At 51.7% G+C, this 16,375-nt stretch overlaps 7 protein-coding genes across 7 annotated transcripts; 5 read left to right on the plus strand and 2 right to left on the minus strand.

The window, feature by feature from the left end:
• Positions 1-603: 603 nt before the first annotated feature.
• Positions 604-2,292, plus strand: VTN49DRAFT_7744 (uncharacterized protein; the record flags this gene model as incomplete). Its single annotated transcript, XM_069416047.1, has 1 exon — positions 604-2,292. One exon carries the CDS (start codon positions 604-606, stop codon positions 2,290-2,292), a length of 1,689 nt encoding a protein of 562 aa, XP_069272105.1.
• Positions 2,293-2,552: 260 nt separating this feature from the next.
• On the plus strand, positions 2,553-4,919 carry VTN49DRAFT_7745 (uncharacterized protein; the record flags this gene model as incomplete). The annotated part of the gene is made up of 3 exons (XM_069416048.1): positions 2,553-2,643; positions 2,700-4,368; positions 4,424-4,919. The coding sequence occupies 3 exons, from the start codon at positions 2,553-2,555 to the stop codon at positions 4,917-4,919; spliced, it is 2,256 nt and encodes a 751-aa protein (XP_069272106.1).
• A 1,210-nt stretch (positions 4,920-6,129) lies between these two features.
• VTN49DRAFT_7746 (uncharacterized protein) lies at positions 6,130-6,648 on the minus strand (the record flags this gene model as incomplete). Its single annotated transcript, XM_069416049.1, has 1 exon — positions 6,130-6,648. One exon carries the CDS (start codon positions 6,646-6,648, stop codon positions 6,130-6,132), a length of 519 nt encoding a protein of 172 aa, XP_069272107.1.
• A 3,143-nt stretch (positions 6,649-9,791) lies between these two features.
• VTN49DRAFT_7747 (uncharacterized protein) lies at positions 9,792-11,882 on the plus strand (the record flags this gene model as incomplete). The annotated part of the gene is made up of 4 exons (XM_069416050.1): positions 9,792-10,683; positions 10,745-11,044; positions 11,102-11,483; positions 11,540-11,882. 4 exons carry the CDS (start codon positions 9,792-9,794, stop codon positions 11,880-11,882), a joined length of 1,917 nt encoding a protein of 638 aa, XP_069272108.1.
• Positions 11,883-12,313: 431 nt separating this feature from the next.
• VTN49DRAFT_7748 (uncharacterized protein) lies at positions 12,314-12,846 on the plus strand (the record flags this gene model as incomplete). Its single annotated transcript, XM_069416051.1, has 2 exons — positions 12,314-12,478; positions 12,550-12,846. 2 exons carry the CDS (start codon positions 12,314-12,316, stop codon positions 12,844-12,846), a joined length of 462 nt encoding a protein of 153 aa, XP_069272109.1.
• Positions 12,847-12,951: 105 nt separating this feature from the next.
• On the minus strand, positions 12,952-14,253 carry VTN49DRAFT_7749 (mitochondrial 37S ribosomal protein uS5m; the record flags this gene model as incomplete). The annotated part of the gene is made up of 2 exons (XM_069416052.1): positions 12,952-13,169; positions 13,227-14,253. The coding sequence occupies 2 exons, from the start codon at positions 14,251-14,253 to the stop codon at positions 12,952-12,954; spliced, it is 1,245 nt and encodes a 414-aa protein (XP_069272110.1).
• A 430-nt stretch (positions 14,254-14,683) lies between these two features.
• Positions 14,684-16,237, plus strand: VTN49DRAFT_7750 (uncharacterized protein; the record flags this gene model as incomplete). Its single annotated transcript, XM_069416054.1, has 1 exon — positions 14,684-16,237. One exon carries the CDS (start codon positions 14,684-14,686, stop codon positions 16,235-16,237), a length of 1,554 nt encoding a protein of 517 aa, XP_069272111.1.
• Between the last annotated feature and the right edge of the window lie 138 nt (positions 16,238-16,375).

A 16,375-nucleotide genomic window follows, 5' to 3' on the forward strand; every position in this document is an offset into this window, starting at 1 on the left:
TCTAGCAGCTTGGCGCAAGGCACATGATTTTGACACCCCAGGCATCAAGAGCTGTCGTCCCTTGCAGGCAGTGAATGGCAGTTAGTGACGTCACTATCCACACCTCTCAAGGAAATGTAACGGTTGACTTGATCATTTGCACGCCGTCGAGACTTATGGAGTGATCCAAGGTCCAGATATGGACCAGCCCACAAGCCTCTGCTACTTACTCGTTGACATTTTACAACGATGCCCTCCGGATTCGTCTAATTGCCATTGTTTCTTTCGAATTCTCGCCTGTCAATGCTGTCATATATGGCCGTAAAGGCTGGACTCCGAAGTTTTGCAGCTGCTTAGTAGTATTGCGAAATCAGGGATTGGCTAACATCTGTGGTTCAGAAGCATCATGGCTGAAGGCGAGACCGTGCCTCATGGCTCGGGCAACGACGGAACTCTGGCCATGAGAATGACTACTGTCTGACATCTACGATCGTCTTATTAGGATAAGCTATTAGTATCAACCTCGCTCACTTGTTGTGAGATGTTAGTCGAAAAATTCAACTCTCAGTCTTCCTCGAGGGCTGGCCTTGAGTGCACTTGACACAGCGTTCTCCGTATTCAGTGATGTGTGCCAAGCTGCTCCGGACCTCTATCGTCTCCCTCGCGGTGATAGCTTCCGCTCAGGGGATGGAAACACTTTGGGCAGTATTCAGCTTCAATATCCACGGTGATAATACTGCAGCTGTCTTCCCACAAGCTGGGGTATTGACGCCCCTGGGTGCGCGGAATCTGTACGACATTGGCAGACTATTCCGCCGCCGCTACGTGGATGGTAGGAGAGACACCTCCAACGACACGGCTGTGGATGAAAACCCAATCATGGGAATCTCACAATTTCGACTCGAAGCCGACCAAGTACAAGTATATTCGGCCCCTGACTATGCTTCTCAAGCCTCAGCGCTGGCATTCATGCAAGGACTCTATCCGCCAGATGCATTTTTGAACGATTCCACCGCAGATGATTTCGCTCTTCTAGCGAACGGTTCTGTTGTTCGTGCGCCTCTTGGAGGCTACCAGTACCCTCGTATCCGCGTCCCAGGCCTCAGCGATCCTAGCTCTATCCTCATCTCCGGCCATCTCGGGTGTGGATCGTACCAGAGACACAGGCGCCGATACGAGCAGAGCACGGAGGCCCAGCAGCTTCGATCAGAAACTGCCGGATTCTATACCAATCTGTACAACAAGGTTCTTCATAAAGAGTTTTCTGAAGCCGAAGTGGGATACGACAACGCCTATGGAATTTTTCGATATTTGCAATACCAGTTGACACATGATGCCGCAATGCCAGAATTGCTGTCTGCTGAAGACTACCAGCGCGCAAGAGCTCTGGCAGATCAGTACATGCTAGCAACCAATGCCAATGTTTCAAGCGCCTCTGCGTCTGAGCCATCTATGAGCACAATCGCAGGCCGTACACTCTCCCAGCTGATCCTTCGGTCGTTCGAACAGAACATCGCGTCGCAAGGATCGATTGCGAAAATGACGATGGTCTTTGGCGATGTTGAGCCAGCAATATCCCTCGCTGCCCTAGCTCTGCTGCCTTCCTCGGCCAATTCGTACTTTGCCAGTGTTCCCGACCTGGGCTCCTCCTTCATCTTTGAGCTCTACAGCGTGAACACGTCTCTAGACACGGTCTATCCAGAGGCCTCGGACTTGTTTGTCCGTTTCTATTTCCGCAACGGTTCAGCAACGGATGCTCCATTTCAGCTTCATGCGTTATTCGGCAACGGTCCTAGCCGGAGCTACCTTTCATTTACCGAATTCCGGCAAATGCTCGCGCAGATTCTCGTCTCGTCTACTGAAGAATGGTGCCTATCCTGCGGCAGCACTGCCATCTTCTGCCAAGGAGCCATTCCTTCCGTGACATTCAAGCAAAGTGGTCTAGGGCTTGCCGGAGCCGGCGGTGTCGGTGCCGCAGCGGCTCTGGTGGCGGTTTCTCTCCTCGCTCTGATTGTCTGGCTATTCAAGTCCCGCATCCGTCGCCGACTGAAAGTCTCTGGTTCTGGAGGATTCAGAGGAAGTCAGAAAATGGCGAGTGATCCAGATGTCAGCTTCACTCCAGCCGTGGCCAATTTCGACATCCCTGGTAACACTACTGGAAGACGTCCCGGGGGGGCTACCAAAGGGCATGAGCGCACTGGTAGTTGGGAGATGGAACACAAGAATGTTTCGACTACGATTTCAGAGCCGGCAGACAATGGCGATGAGGTGATTTTGGATTCTGAGCCCGTCCGGCCACGTGAGACTGTGTAGGAAAAAGGAAAGATGGACAACAAGGTGTAGGGTAGCAGTTTCCTCCACAGGAAAACAACAGAAAAAAACAACGTTGCTCCTTCCTCGAATCATAAACAACCAAGTCAACTGGATCTGGCCCTATTGTCCTCAACTCTCCGTCTGCTCGTTCTCATCAAGCTGCCCCTATTCTACGTGCGTCTCGCCTGCGTGCTCAGTTGTGGCTCGTAGTTGACACCTCGGCCATTCATCTTACCCACGTCTTTCAAGTATTGCTGACTATGGAGCTGCGATATGGAATTCCGAAGCTCCTCACCATGCGAGAGCATGGTTCCATAGACATTGGCCGGTTCAGCATCCATGCCATTGAAAGTGAGTCCCTGGGAACGGCCGACCACGAGGGAGCTGCACAGTGCTGATCGTGCCAGACAACTTGCTTCGTCGGTACAAGTCTCGGTCTAACACTGCGGTTTCGGATGAGCCACCTCAACATCTGATCCGCCAGCCTCAGAGCACACCGCAGTCAAATTCAGCTCACACTGATTCGGGTTTCGCTCAGTTTCTGAAAGAACACACATCTCCAAAACACCAGCGAGTGACCGCTGCCGGCCGAATCGTGCCTATGAATGAAACTCTACCAATTCCGGAATTCAAGCCGCTTTCAAAGAAGGCAGGTGACGAGGATCTAAAGAAGGACAGCTCCGTAGGAGGCGTAAAGAACAAAACAACGGTGTCATCAAGTAGCTCGACGACCCGGTCCTCGTCTGACCTTTCCAGCACAAATGGTTCCTCATCAAATACATCGAAAATGGCCCAGGAGTCATCGAAGGAATCATCTAGAACGCTCTCTGGCATGGAAACAGCAGCAACTGCAGGATTTGATCAGGTACCGATAGTTAGCGCCCCGATTTACTATCCACAACCATGGCCAATGATGCCTGGAGGTTACTCTCTGCCGCAACTGGGTCCCGGCGCCCAAGAGCCGTTTCAGCATCAACCGACCATTGCGTTTCCTTCCTACCCTGTTGATCACTTAGGATGGCTCCCGAGTGCAACTCCAGCCTTGCTGGCGGCTCAGCAATTTGCTCAGGGAATCGTACCCTCTGTCACAGACGCAGTGAATAGGATCAAGTTGAGTTCAGGAGTTGCCTCGGCGAGCTCGCCCTTCGTAGCTGGGGGACCATTTTCAGCTTCTGGTACGACAAACATCACACCGGCGCTTCCAGTCCCTACGGGCCCGTATCCGGCCACTACTCCGGGTTTCTTCTCGGACTTCGCTACTACGCAGCAGTCGCTGCAAGATGTGACAAAGGAACATGAGAACCTCTCCTCCCAACTGGCCAATCTGGACCGATACATGGCTATCCATACCTTTGAGCTCGACCCTGCTACAAAGGAGCAACTTGTTGAGCAGCGAAAGACCCTCGTACGCGAGCTGGATGCAGCGAGACGATACAAGGAACATCTGCAATCCAGTCTCCGGTTCACCCCGCCCGCTGTTGAGCAGATGTCAATGTTGAAACAAGGTCACACAAATGGCCAAGAGACCGCGGCGGCAGATATCAACAGCCGTATCATGTCGGGTAATGTCACTGCTCTACCAATGGGCGATTTTCCCACAGTTGGCTTTACGTATGCACAAGAAGGAAGAATGCATTGGCAACTACCATTGGTAAGCTCCATGATGCCTAACGTTGGCCTATACACGGATAGCCCATGCGGTGCTGGCATCTCATACGGTGTGCCTGGTATGGAGTCGTGGTTGAATCTGGCAGTTCTATCCAACGAAGCAACGAGCAATCCAATGGCAGAGTCCACAACCGATGGCCAAAACTGTACGGGCATCCAGGGCAGCATACTCGAGGAAATCAGTCGTTTCCATCAAAGGATTGAAGATGCTGCAAGGCGAGGAGAACATGTGGATAGCCTCCTCGAAGAGCTCACTCGAGTCACGGAACATTACCTATCGCAACGAGATATCGGTCGAGCAGATCTGCGGACCGTGGCTGATGCAAATCAAAAGCCCAATGATACGCGGCGCTTTCCGGAACAAGAAACTCACACATACGGTCTCGGAGCCGCAACGGATAGGGTCAAGTAAGTTATTTTTCGACCGGTTCATAGTAAACGGTGAGGCTAATGTAGAATGAAGTGGCAACACCTCCAATCAAAAAGTCGCCGATGTGCGGCAGGATAAAAAATCTCAGGCTAGGCCAGTCGGCCGCCAGGAAACAAAGCTAGAGACCCTTATTTTGAACGGTGAAAGAAAAGGTTTGCCGGGCACTGCATCCCAGTGCCATCCCATAGGTCGCGCCAAACGTGGTGGATCGAGAAGCCGCGAGACCGTGAGCGAGGTTGTACGAAGCAGTGGCAAAGATCTTTGGAAATCAAAGCTGGAGGACGTGTGCTCGCCAGTGATTTCCCGAGTTAACGCTCATGGATTCCTCCCCTCCGTTGACGGGGCCGGCGACATGTCCCCGATCGAAAGGGCCACATTGAGCTCCATAACAATCCCTCTGCGGCTTCGCACCATGTTGAATCCCCTGCAGATTCGTCGGCGCGTACGACAGTTGACTGAGGAAGAGCGACAGGTGATGCACAAGTACCGCACGGAGGGCATGGTCGACAGGCTGGGCAGCTTCACGTGAAGTTTGGTTATCCGGAGGTAGATCACTCAAGTCAGCATGATTAGCAGTACAGAGGGCCGGTATGATGTCTTCAGACGCGAATATGTATAGCCTAATAGGATTTCGGCACGACGCCGATATGAAGAATTAGGACGAACAATGTTGGTATGAGAAAGCATGCAGTCATAGCAACGCATATGAGGCCATTGATTTCAAGTTAAATGTTGGCTCTGGACGAGTATTGATAAGATATTAAGGAGCTGCTTCATGAGAGCTCAAGGCAATAGACAGTACTATGGCTTCCGCAAGAAAAAACGGAGCACTACTCTTTCAGCTTCAACTTGCCTGTAAGAATGGAACCAACTTATAGCGTAACCGTTATACGAACGATATTCTCGAGCCTGTCAGTGTAGACTCAAACGTCAAGAAAATCCTCAGTGAACACGCAGCGAAGAAATGCACAGGACAATGCATCCTTGCCGGAGGGACAACAAACACCAAACGAAACATGGTGTGGCTCGTAAAGGAGGGATTGGCCAAACTACCTACCTACCTATCCTGCATACCACAGAGGGCATGAACACCGCTCTATGTAGGGAGTGGAAGTGGTGCGACAAACCCTAGCCATAAAAGATCTGCTTGGATGTTTCCACGAGAAGATGAATGTCTCTACTCTTCATGCATTTGGATGATAGTTGTTCCCAATGTGCCTGGAAGGATGAATCCGAAGAATAGAGTAGCGCGTTGCTGGAAAAATATAGGATTGGGGGGGTTACGAGAGATTTTGCAGTTTCGCGTTCAGTTTCCAACTCTCTGGGAAGAAATTCGATTCCTTGCAGTTAGGGCTAAGACAGGCGCAATCCTCAATGATGCTTGTCAACATGCAATGCCTATCAATATCGAAAACCTTTCGAGAACTGATTCAGACAAGTATTGAAATCCAAGCCCATCATCTACGGCAGAAGCGGAATGAGAGCCGTTCATGGTGGATATATTCAGAAACGCCTCTACATCAAGCAACTGGGAATAGGAAAGAGACGCTGGTTACAATACAGTAGCCGTTTCCCAAGAAATCCATCTCACAAGACAGTAATTAGGCGGCCGTTGAAGTTTCGGAAATAATAGGGCATCTACCATAGCGCCTGCATCATAGGATGATGTAAACAGTCAGATCACGGAGAGGGTGGAAGCATTGTCAGCGGCTGATAACGGACGATTTCTTGCTCCGCCGTCATTGGAGATGCTCCGCCTGGAATGGGGCCGGGACAAAATTTGGGTTGAAAACCCAGAGCCGAATACCCTTCTTGAAGATAAAGCCAAAGACCTCACTGTCACCAAAGAGCCTGACACGATTTTGGTCTAAGTCCCAATCCCAGACACGAAGAAGATCTCCAAATTCTTCACGTACTGGCTCCTCTATCGAGTGCAGAGATGCTTTGCCAGTGGTGATGTTGTGAACGAAAAGATCCCTATCCCAAACGCTGATGCGATATATCAGATTTCTTCCCAAATAAGCACAGGGGAACACGCCCCTTCTCCCGTTGGGCTTAGCACAGTCAATCCACTGAACGCCGAACCGATCGATGTCGTAGTCATACTTTAGGTGTATCGTGGCAAAGTACCTCAAGAGGGAACGGCGGCATCCGAGGAGGAGCTGAGTCACCGTGTTTTTGCAAGAGACGACAAAGTTGTCGCCCGGAAAAACGAAAAAACGATCCAGGCGCATTGGGTGATTTGCCGGCATCGGCATGGAGAAGGTTCTCTTCTCCAGCCGTTGCCTCGTGGTCGTCTTCCACTTTGTCTGCTGAACCTCTGGTGGGTGTATTGCGAGATTGACCTCGAACGCCACCAGGACGCTACGGGCCACGTCCAGATGGCGCAGTATGAGGTTGGAAAAGTTTCCAATCTCCTCGATACGGTTCAAATACAAATCCCAACGTAGACGGGGAACTGCTCCGTTTTACACCAGGGGCCAATGAGCACTTTGTCTTCGATGATTGTACAATAAAAAGATTCGGGAGAAGGTAGGTGTTGGTTGAGTTTCTGTTTTGTATGTATATTCCACGCTGTCAAAGCGACGGTACCCCTGTCAATCATAACGACACGATCAGCCGGCCACCGATTACATAGCCAACAGAATAAATTTTTGCTCCCCTTACTTACCCTATTGTTGAAGAAAGAGTAACAATATGGCGATCGGATAGGCGAATTCGATGGACTAACCAGCCTGCTTCGGGGGCCCATGTAGATTTCTCTCCAGTCTCGAGATTCAGCATCTCGACTTCGTTACGTCCCGGAATTTCATAGCACAATTGGCGTGAACGGTACTGGATAACATAGGGAATATTGCGCCAACGCTCTGGCCAGGGAAGAAAGGCAGTCTTGACGGGGTTCGCATTCAGCAAGTCAGCCCGCCATCGAAGATTGTATTGGACGAGAAGATCGTACGCCATTGCTTGGAGACCTAAGCCCCGTCAGGATGGAGGGCTGACTTATGATGTCGAACTAAGGATACGCACCCTTTGGTTGCGGGCAATATCTTCCAGATCTAAAATCCTCCACAACATGAATGAGGAGCTCGAGAGTCAGCGAACCGACAATATCATACATCATGAATTCCACGAGTCGAAACTGTAATGCTCTTTTGGAGAGATTGAACACAACTATTAAGAAAACATTCATTGATCTTTTTAGCCTCTTCAATTAACCAGGCTGATACTACAATTGAGGCGGATTTCCTCTGATTTGACACGGCGACAGCTCTACCCAATCTCGCAATGTTGATGTGCCCAAACACAAATGACAAATTCCTTTCAGCCTATTCCACACTACCATGTTAACCAACCCATGATTAAAACGAGCTTTGGATGACTTGCGGCGTGCTAAAGTCATGCTATCCATGAACTAGAGCAGCTCATCAGTGACCCGCTTATTCACATGGCAAGCGTCTTCTAGAATTAAGATTAGGGTTAAGGGATCCAAAGGTTCCAATTAGGGCTTCGGTACCGGATGCCTTCCTTGATTCCCTTCCAGTGTGTCTTGACTGCTTATCCACGGATGAATTGGCCATTCTAGCTGGAGAGATTCTACGAGAGTCGAATATCAAATTCGCCACCTGCGGTTAAGCTAAAGGTATCGTTGAAAGGCTCTGTCGAGCAGCTCCGCCTGAAGGGAATCACTCGTTGATTACTCGGGATATTATCGGATTATTCGAAATCTATAAAGTGATTTCACACAATTATAGCAGCGTTTCCAATTCGAAATCATCGAAAACATGTCCACTGCGACGTATTCATTCAATGCATGCGCTTGTTAATTGCGAAGAGTGCAATTAACGACGGGCAGTTCTTCGTGCCTCTTCTTCGAAACTTCTCCATCTTGGTCGAGGCCGGTACGAAGTTTGGATTGAAAACCACGGCTGAACGCCTTTTTTTATCCACAAAACAAAAGTCTCACGGTGTTTGAAGACACTTGAATAGCACATGTCGAATCAATGCCGCGGCGGTGCGATTTCTATTTGTCGATGGGTGGGTGCAGCGCAGTTGAGCTACCAAACGCCGAGCCGGTCGGCGGCGTAGTCTGATGTTCCTGTAGGCATCAAAGAAGAGCTGGGTCACTGTCTTATTGGCCCAGGTGCGTATAGTTTCGTTCTAAATGGAAATGGAAGTGATCAGACGAGGTTATGGAGCAATCAGTCGGCATTGATAGGTGAAAGACTTTTCTTCTCCAGCGGTTGCCTCGTTAAGGTGGGTTGCCGCTGCAAAGCAGCGGCCACATTGAAGCTGGACTGGGGCCTAGGCTTAACATTGCCTCACTTCAATCAACATTAAGAGCAAGGACACATACAAAAGTATCTGTACTTGTATAGTAGAGAAAAAAACGTGTTGATAGGGACTAGGTATGGGAGCGGACATTATTTCCCAGTCTCCGGCCTCGTATCATTGCTTAGGGCTATGGCAAGTTCGAGGAGTGTTCGAGGCTCCAACCCCAACCCGCCCAGGAAGCCCAGGAGCTTGGGCTGACTATTCCTAAAACGGACTAGTGATAGTTATAATCCAACTAGCCTATTTAAGTTAGAGAACTCGTACGCTAGTACAGTTTTGCACTAGTGAATATCAGCCGGAGCCAGTGACGTAGGAGCCCAAAACGAAATAATGAGAAGATTTGTGCCTTCAAAGTCTGCGCAGCTCGAGACAAAATCCCTCAGGAAGGCCAGGAACACGACCAGATTGTGCTGAACTCTGAAGCACCTCGCCACTTGATTAGTCAGTGTCAATTTCGGCTCAATTCTAGAATGCCAAGTTCCTATTTGTCAATATGGACGCCATTCTAACACGCTAAACCAATTCCGGCAAAAGCCAACAGGCTGGGCAGTGTGATGACTAAGCGCCGGAACCAGTCAACGAGACAACCGGGATTCCTGATGCGGCGTGGGCGGTGTCTCCACAGCCGCTGTTCGACCCGCGCGATTCTTGGAATTCCCCGGCTGCAACCGCCGTCCCTTTTCCTGTCCTTTCGTCCCTGTTCTCACATCAATGCTGTCGCCATATGTCCCCTTTGCAGCTCGCTGAGCTCCATTTTCGGTCCTCTCCGCCAAGTTAACCCCCTATCTGTCCCTCTTTCTTCCCGGCCAACCCGGCGGGCCGACGGCTGGAATCAGCTGGAAGTCGTAATCACCTTCGTTCCGGCCGAGTGCACTTCGATTATTAAAGAACTGCAATCGCCCGCCAAGTCAAGCCACATTTTCGACGTTTTCTGTCGATTCGCCTTGTCCGCCGCGCTGGCTGTCGCTTCTGGACCGTTCGTTAGATAATCTGAGCTCAGGCTGGCTGGCCTGCGTTGTTCCCATACTCCTCTCTTCCATCGTTCGGTGTCGTTCGTTGCCTGGCTGCCATGACGCAGCTGTTCACCTCGTCGCATGCGCCAGTGGCGTCGGAGAAGCGGAATTTCCACGGTCTCTCGCTACCTTCTAAGAAGCACAACGCGGCGTCCAATGAGCCTACAAGCACGCACCTCCCTACGCGGATTCGGAATTTCTTCCGCATCAACAGCTCCTCCAACACTGCGTCTCAGTCCGGCTCGGGCGGTGCAGAGCGCGACCGAGATGCAAAAGCAGACAAGTCGAATAACCGGCAATCTCGATTTCTGCCGTCCATTGGCCGCAATCGCTCAACCACTGTGGCCAGCGAGGGCAATCCGCTAGATGACGTTTGCCAGTCACCGACCGCCAATGCGAATCCCTACTTCGCTCATCAGGGCCACCCAGCCCTAAGACACCGCAATGATGACTCCCTACCATCGTCCCCTCCCGACAACCCGGAATTGCAAGTCAATGGAATCTCCGCTTCAGATCAGCCGACTACGGCGAGCAAGGATGAGCTAGCGCGGAAATTACGTCGCGTGGCATCGGCGCCCAATGCGCAGGGCCTGTTCACGGATGGCCAGTCCGGCGATCGTCCCAGCACCGCAGAGCTTGGAAAAGAACCGCTGGTCGAGGAAGGCACGGACAAGGTCAAGGTTGGCCTGGCCGATCAGAGCAGTGGCAGCGGTGACTCATTGCCCGTGCCTTCAGTTGGGCCGGATGGAAAGATTCCGAGCCCTGGCCAAATTCGGAACAATGCCCAGTCTGGTTTCCGCCGGACGTACAGCTCTAACTCGATCAAGGTGCGCAACGTGGAGGTTGGTCCGGGCAGCTTTGATAAGATCAAATTGATTGGGAAAGGGGATGTGGGGAAAGTGTATTTGGTACGGGAAAAGAAGTCGAATCGATTATACGCCATGAAGGGTGAGATAACTATCATACTGGCCACAAAGAGAAGTTTAGGTGAGGCTGATATTTTTTGTAGTGCTGAGCAAGAACGAGATGATCAAGCGCAACAAGATCAAACGCGCCTTGGCTGAGCAGGAAATTCTGGCCACCAGCAATCATCCTTTTATTGTGACGCTATATCACTCGTTCCAGTCCGAAGATAACCTTTACTTGTGCATGGAATACTGCAGCGGCGGTGAGTTCTTCCGCGCGCTACAAACCCGCCCGGGCAAGTGCATCCCCGAGGACGATGCTCGGTTCTATGCGGCCGAAGTTGTTGCTGCTCTGGAATATCTGCACCTGATGGGCTTTATCTATCGTGATCTCAAGCCAGAGAGTAAGTTTTGCGTTACTGATGGCAAGAAGACTTGAGCATAGTCTGACGGACTTGTAGACATTTTGCTTCACCAGTCTGGACATATCATGCTGTCAGACTTTGATCTTTCGAAGCAGTCTGGGCCCGGCGGCGCGCCGACCATGATTCCTGGCCGCAATGGTAGTGGTCCACAGTCTCTGCCGGCGATTGACACCAAGTCGTGCATTGCCGACTTCCGAACCAATTCCTTTGTAGGCACTGAAGAGTACATTGCTCCCGAAGTGATCCAGGGCTGCGGACACACCAGCGCCGTGGATTGGTGGACCTTGGGAATTCTTATTTACGAAATGCTCTTTGGGACGACGCCGTTCAAAGGCAAGAACCGCACTGCGACGTTTTCCAACATTCTGCGTAACGACGTGGTGTTTCCGGACCATCCAGGCGCACAGCAGATTTCAAGGTATGATGATTATTCTTCCAACCAGTTCTGTTGCATTCTTGTTCTGATTTGAGTAGTCTCTGCAAGTCATTGATCAAGAAACTCCTGATCAAAGACGAAACACGACGTCTTGGCGCGCGGGCAGGCGCATCGGATGTAAAGGCGCATCCATTCTTCCGGACGACATCGTGGGCTCTGATCCGGCACATGAAACCACCGATGATTCCCAACCCGAATGGAGGTATTGACCCGGTGAATTTCCGCAATGTTAAGGACAGCAATAGCGTGGAGCTCGGTGATAAGGCTCTAGCCAAGGCCAAGGGGGTGCCGCTGGATTCTGGCCTTGCCACGCCGGGTAGCGAGGGACCCGATCCGTTTTCGGAATTCAACAGCGTGACGCTGCATCATGATGGAGACTGAAAAAACGATTCGGATGACTTGACGTTATGGTCGATTCGGGCACGTTTGAGCACGATTGCTTACGAGCTTTGGCTTGAGTTCTATTACTGCTTGGCTTTGGGTGTTCTGGCGAACTGGTTATCTGTGTTTTTATGAGTCCATGTGTTGCCATTATTCGTGTCTGGTTTCGATGACATTGTTCGACTCTTTGACTGCATACGACTTGACGGCGTTGTGGTTGTACTGTTCAGTCATTACGAGAGTTACTAACCTGATTAGGTAGTTTATAGCAGTATCTAGCGCTCTAATTTCCGTATTTTTCAGTATTGCTCTATGTTCCTAAATGACGTACCGTATCTGTTCAGAGCTCCATCTCAAAACAATCTTCACGGTCTCAACGACAGCAGACACACAATACCTTCCTCCTCCTTCCTTCACGAGAAACCGAAACAATGCCCACCCACGACCCCTACAGCACCACCCCTCCCGACGAACCCCCCACAAACCTCAACCCCGTCTTCGGCGGCTCGTCATCATCCAACACCGCCGCCCCTCTCACTGATCTCGAGCAGCAAGTCCTAGATGAATACACGCGATTACTTGACAATGTCAACCGAGTATGTCTTTCCCCCTGCTGTCACGCAATCAATAAGATTGTGGCCGCTAATACTCCGGGAAAAATAAAAAGTTGGCGTCACTTCTAGGTGACCTCGCCGATTCCCCGCCTACATCCATCACGCTGGATAATCTACGATTATTGGAACGCAAGACGGCGACGGTGTATACGTTGCTGAAGGCGAGTGTGTATAGTATTGTGTTGCAGCAGCAGATTATCAATGATGATGCTGCGGAGGGGGCCAATCATGGCCATGGGTTTGCGGAGGATGATAATGATGATGGGAGAGGAGGGATGGGGATGGAGGGGGCAAGTAGTGTGTTGTTAGGAGGGGAGGTTGGTGGGAATTATGGGCATGATCGGGGGTGAGGATTACGGGACTATGAAGAGATCACGGGGTTCTGAGGAGAAGCAGAAAAAACCATGACATGAGCTGTATGACTACAGTGTATATATTGTACAGGGTTAAAAGAGTTAGACACGACCAGCATAATACACTTTCCGTACATCGACCAGCTTGATTCCCCGTGCGCGTGCAACTTCTTCTGGGTCTTTTTGCTTCATCAGCGCCTGGTACGCTGCCTTGACTGTGTTCATTGGATTGCGAGACCGCGTCACGCGCGCAGCCAGGTCGTGGATACCGGCTGCTCGGCACATTTCAAAAATGAGGTGCTGGCAGCGGAGACCAAAGCCTATACATTGATTAGTTTTACTGGGGTGAATCACTAGAATTAGGAGAAGAATCTTACCTGGCGGTCGGTTCATCAGCTTCAATTCTACGGCGCCAACCTTGCCCTCCACATCGCCGTAGATCGTCCGGTTCTCGTACCGCAGAATCGGCTGCATGTTGCGGATGGCCCGGTACTTGGACTGTGTCGCCGCGTCGCCTGATTCCTCCGACTTGGCCTCGCCAATGCCCAGCAGGCCATTGCCATTGCCCGCAATGGACAGGCAGTACTGCCGGCGCACCTTGCCCAGTCGGGTCTGGTTGACGACCGAGTGCGACACCAAAGACTTGACGCGCAGACCGCGGATCGTCTCCAGCGAGTAGCCCGTCGACAGCAGCAATTGGCGTAACGCGTCCGTCATCTCCTCTGCTTGCTCGGTACGCTTCTGTTCCTTGCGCGTTGTCGTGCCCTTTGGCGGCGGATCCTTGCTGAGCGACTCGCCCTCCTCAAACAGAGGCGGCACCAGCGCCGTGTGCGGGTTCCGCTCGCTCTCCTCCTTGCCCACCGTCAGTCGGAGGTTTTCAGCATAGCGGACAAAGTCGGCAGCCGTGGCATTCTCGGGCATTTCGGCAAAGAACTTGGCAAAATCCTCCGCAAACTCATCTTCATCCTTGAGTCGCTCGTTGTAATCCGAGTTCGACTGCGGCGCGCGGATATGCTTGTCCACCACCGGCTCAATCGCCGAGAAATCATCGAGATAGTGCAATTTCATCGGATCTCTCCGGATCGCAAACTGTTCAGCCAGATCCTTGGGGTCAATGGCTTCCTCAGCCGCTTGAATTGCGGCGATCTGCTCCTCTGTGTACTCCTCCGACAGCCGCGCCTTCTCTTCCTCGCTGTACGGCTTGAAATCCTCGGGCTTGACATTCTTCGTAAGCTCCTTTAATGACTTGAGCTGCGGCTTTTCCGGATTGTCCGGCGTCTGCGGCTTGTCATTGTTGAATCGAACGGCGGAGATGTGAAATGGCCGTCGGTAGGTCTGAGCGCCGGTCGTGACGGCTCGCGAAAACGAGCAAAAGAGACATCTTGCGGGACGTGCCACGCTCATTGTGTCCGGTCGCAAGCGGCCCGACACAAAATCGAGCCGGATTCGAACAGACAATGGACTGGGGTAAACCGATGAATCCCAGAGGTTTTTGATCTCTCGAGATTTGGCTGAAGCAAATTGTTCTCCGTAATCTGACTAACCAGATATGATTTAGCGTACTGTAATCAGCTTCTCAGCTAAACTATATCAGGTAGTTGGAGATCGTCCAATAGACATAGACCTAAATCCATGCTGAAGAAAATCAAGATAGAGAATTGCTGAGTCGCGCTGCTCAATCAGTGGACAGTTGGATTGCAGGCTGCAGTCAATGTCACTGGCATTGAGGTCACTGTTTGTCCGACCTCTGCGATCCTGCTTTCCCCAGGCCTGCCGGCGCGGGGCTTATTCTCCCCTCGCGGACTTTTACCTTCATTCCAGACCACTCGCCACAATGCCGAAACCAATGGCTCGAAAACAAAACGATAACAAGAAGAGCAAGAAGCACAAGCCGGAAAAGAAAGTTTGGTCTGCGGAGGAAACGGAGGATGTGCTGGCGCTGGACGTGGAGAAATTGCTTCGAGACCATGCAAAGATTAAAGACCAACCGCAGACAGCAGATCAAGCCGAAGTCGCAAAGCCCACGCTGCCCGAGCCATTCACCGAGATCGACGTGGCGATAACGGATATCTCATCCACGGGCGATGGGCTGGCATTGTCGGAAAATGGAGATCATGTCTACGTTGTGCCCTTTACGGTCCCAGGCGACAAGGCGCGCGTCAAGGTCGTCCGGCATGTGCCGCAGAGAAACTACAGCGTTACCGACTTCCTGAAAGTTCTGGAACCCGGCCCGCAGCGCGACGACAGCCGGATTAAGTGCCCGTACTTTAGCCAGTGCTCTGGTTGCCAGCTGCAGATGATGTCCTACGAGGATCAACTCAAGCACAAGAAGCGGGTGGTTGAGAAGGCGTATGCAAACTTCTCCGGACTGATTCCGGAGCTCGTTCCCTCGATCGAGGATACGTTCCCATCGCCGCGACAATATGGATATCGAACCAAGCTGACACCGCACTTTCCCAATCCCATGAAAGGGGAGGACGGCGAGCGCAAGATCCCGCCATTCGGGTTCAATATGAAAAACCGGCGGGCAGTCCTGGACATTGAAGATTGCCCACTAGGGACGGACATCTTGCGGCGGGGTCTCCAACGGGAGCGCCGGCGTGTGGTTGAGAATCTCCAAAACTACAAGCGCGGCGCTACAGTCCTTCTTCGTGAGTCGACGACGCGGGTGGCCAAGTCAGACGTGAAGGACAGCAAAGATGACGAGGACGTCATCCGCACCGAATACCCCAACTACATCGAAGAAAAGCGGTGCGTGACGGACCACAACGGCGTCACCGTGGAATACGTCGACGATTTTGTCTTCCGCAACAAAGCAGGCGCTTTCTTCCAGAACAACAACTCCATCCTCTCCGGCTTCACGGACTACATCCGCCAACGGTGTCACGCTCCTGAATCAGGGAACGAAAAGAAGCCCATCAAATACCTCCTCGACGCCTACTCCGGCTCCGGCCTCTTCACCGTGACCCTCTCTAACGTCTTCGAATCCTCCCTCGGCATTGACATCGCACCCGAGTCCATTGCCGCGGCTCGCGAGAACGCTGCGGCGAACAACCTGCCCCGTTCCGCCGCACAATTTGCTGCCGCCGATGCGGCGACGCTTTTCAAGGATGTTCCATTCCCAGCCGATGAGACCTTGTTGGTCATCGACCCGCCGCGTAAGGGTTGCAGTCAGGACTTTTTGCGGCAGCTGCTGGCCTACGGCCCGCGGAGGGTTGTGTATGTTAGCTGTAATGTGCATACTCAGGCCCGCGACGTGGGCGTCTTGGTTCAGGGCCGCGATGGCGTGCGCTATGAAATTGAGAGTATCCGTGGGTTTGATTTCTTCCCTCAGACGGGACATGTTGAGGGCGTTGCAGTGTTGAATAAAGTGGTGGATGGGAAATAATACGGCAGATACCCAGCGGTAGCAGGACTACTTGGTGGGATGTGCATATAATTGGTGATGATGCATGACTTGACACTTAAAACTAGACTTTATGTACAATACGCATCTAAAAAAAGAAGAAGCTCGTTCATCTTCATC

Source organism: Thermomyces lanuginosus (assembly GCF_041956635.1).
Source record: "Thermomyces lanuginosus strain ATCC 200065 unplaced genomic scaffold VTN49scaffold_7, whole genome shotgun sequence".
In the NCBI taxonomy this organism is placed as follows: domain Eukaryota; kingdom Fungi; phylum Ascomycota; class Eurotiomycetes; order Eurotiales; family Trichocomaceae; genus Thermomyces; species Thermomyces lanuginosus.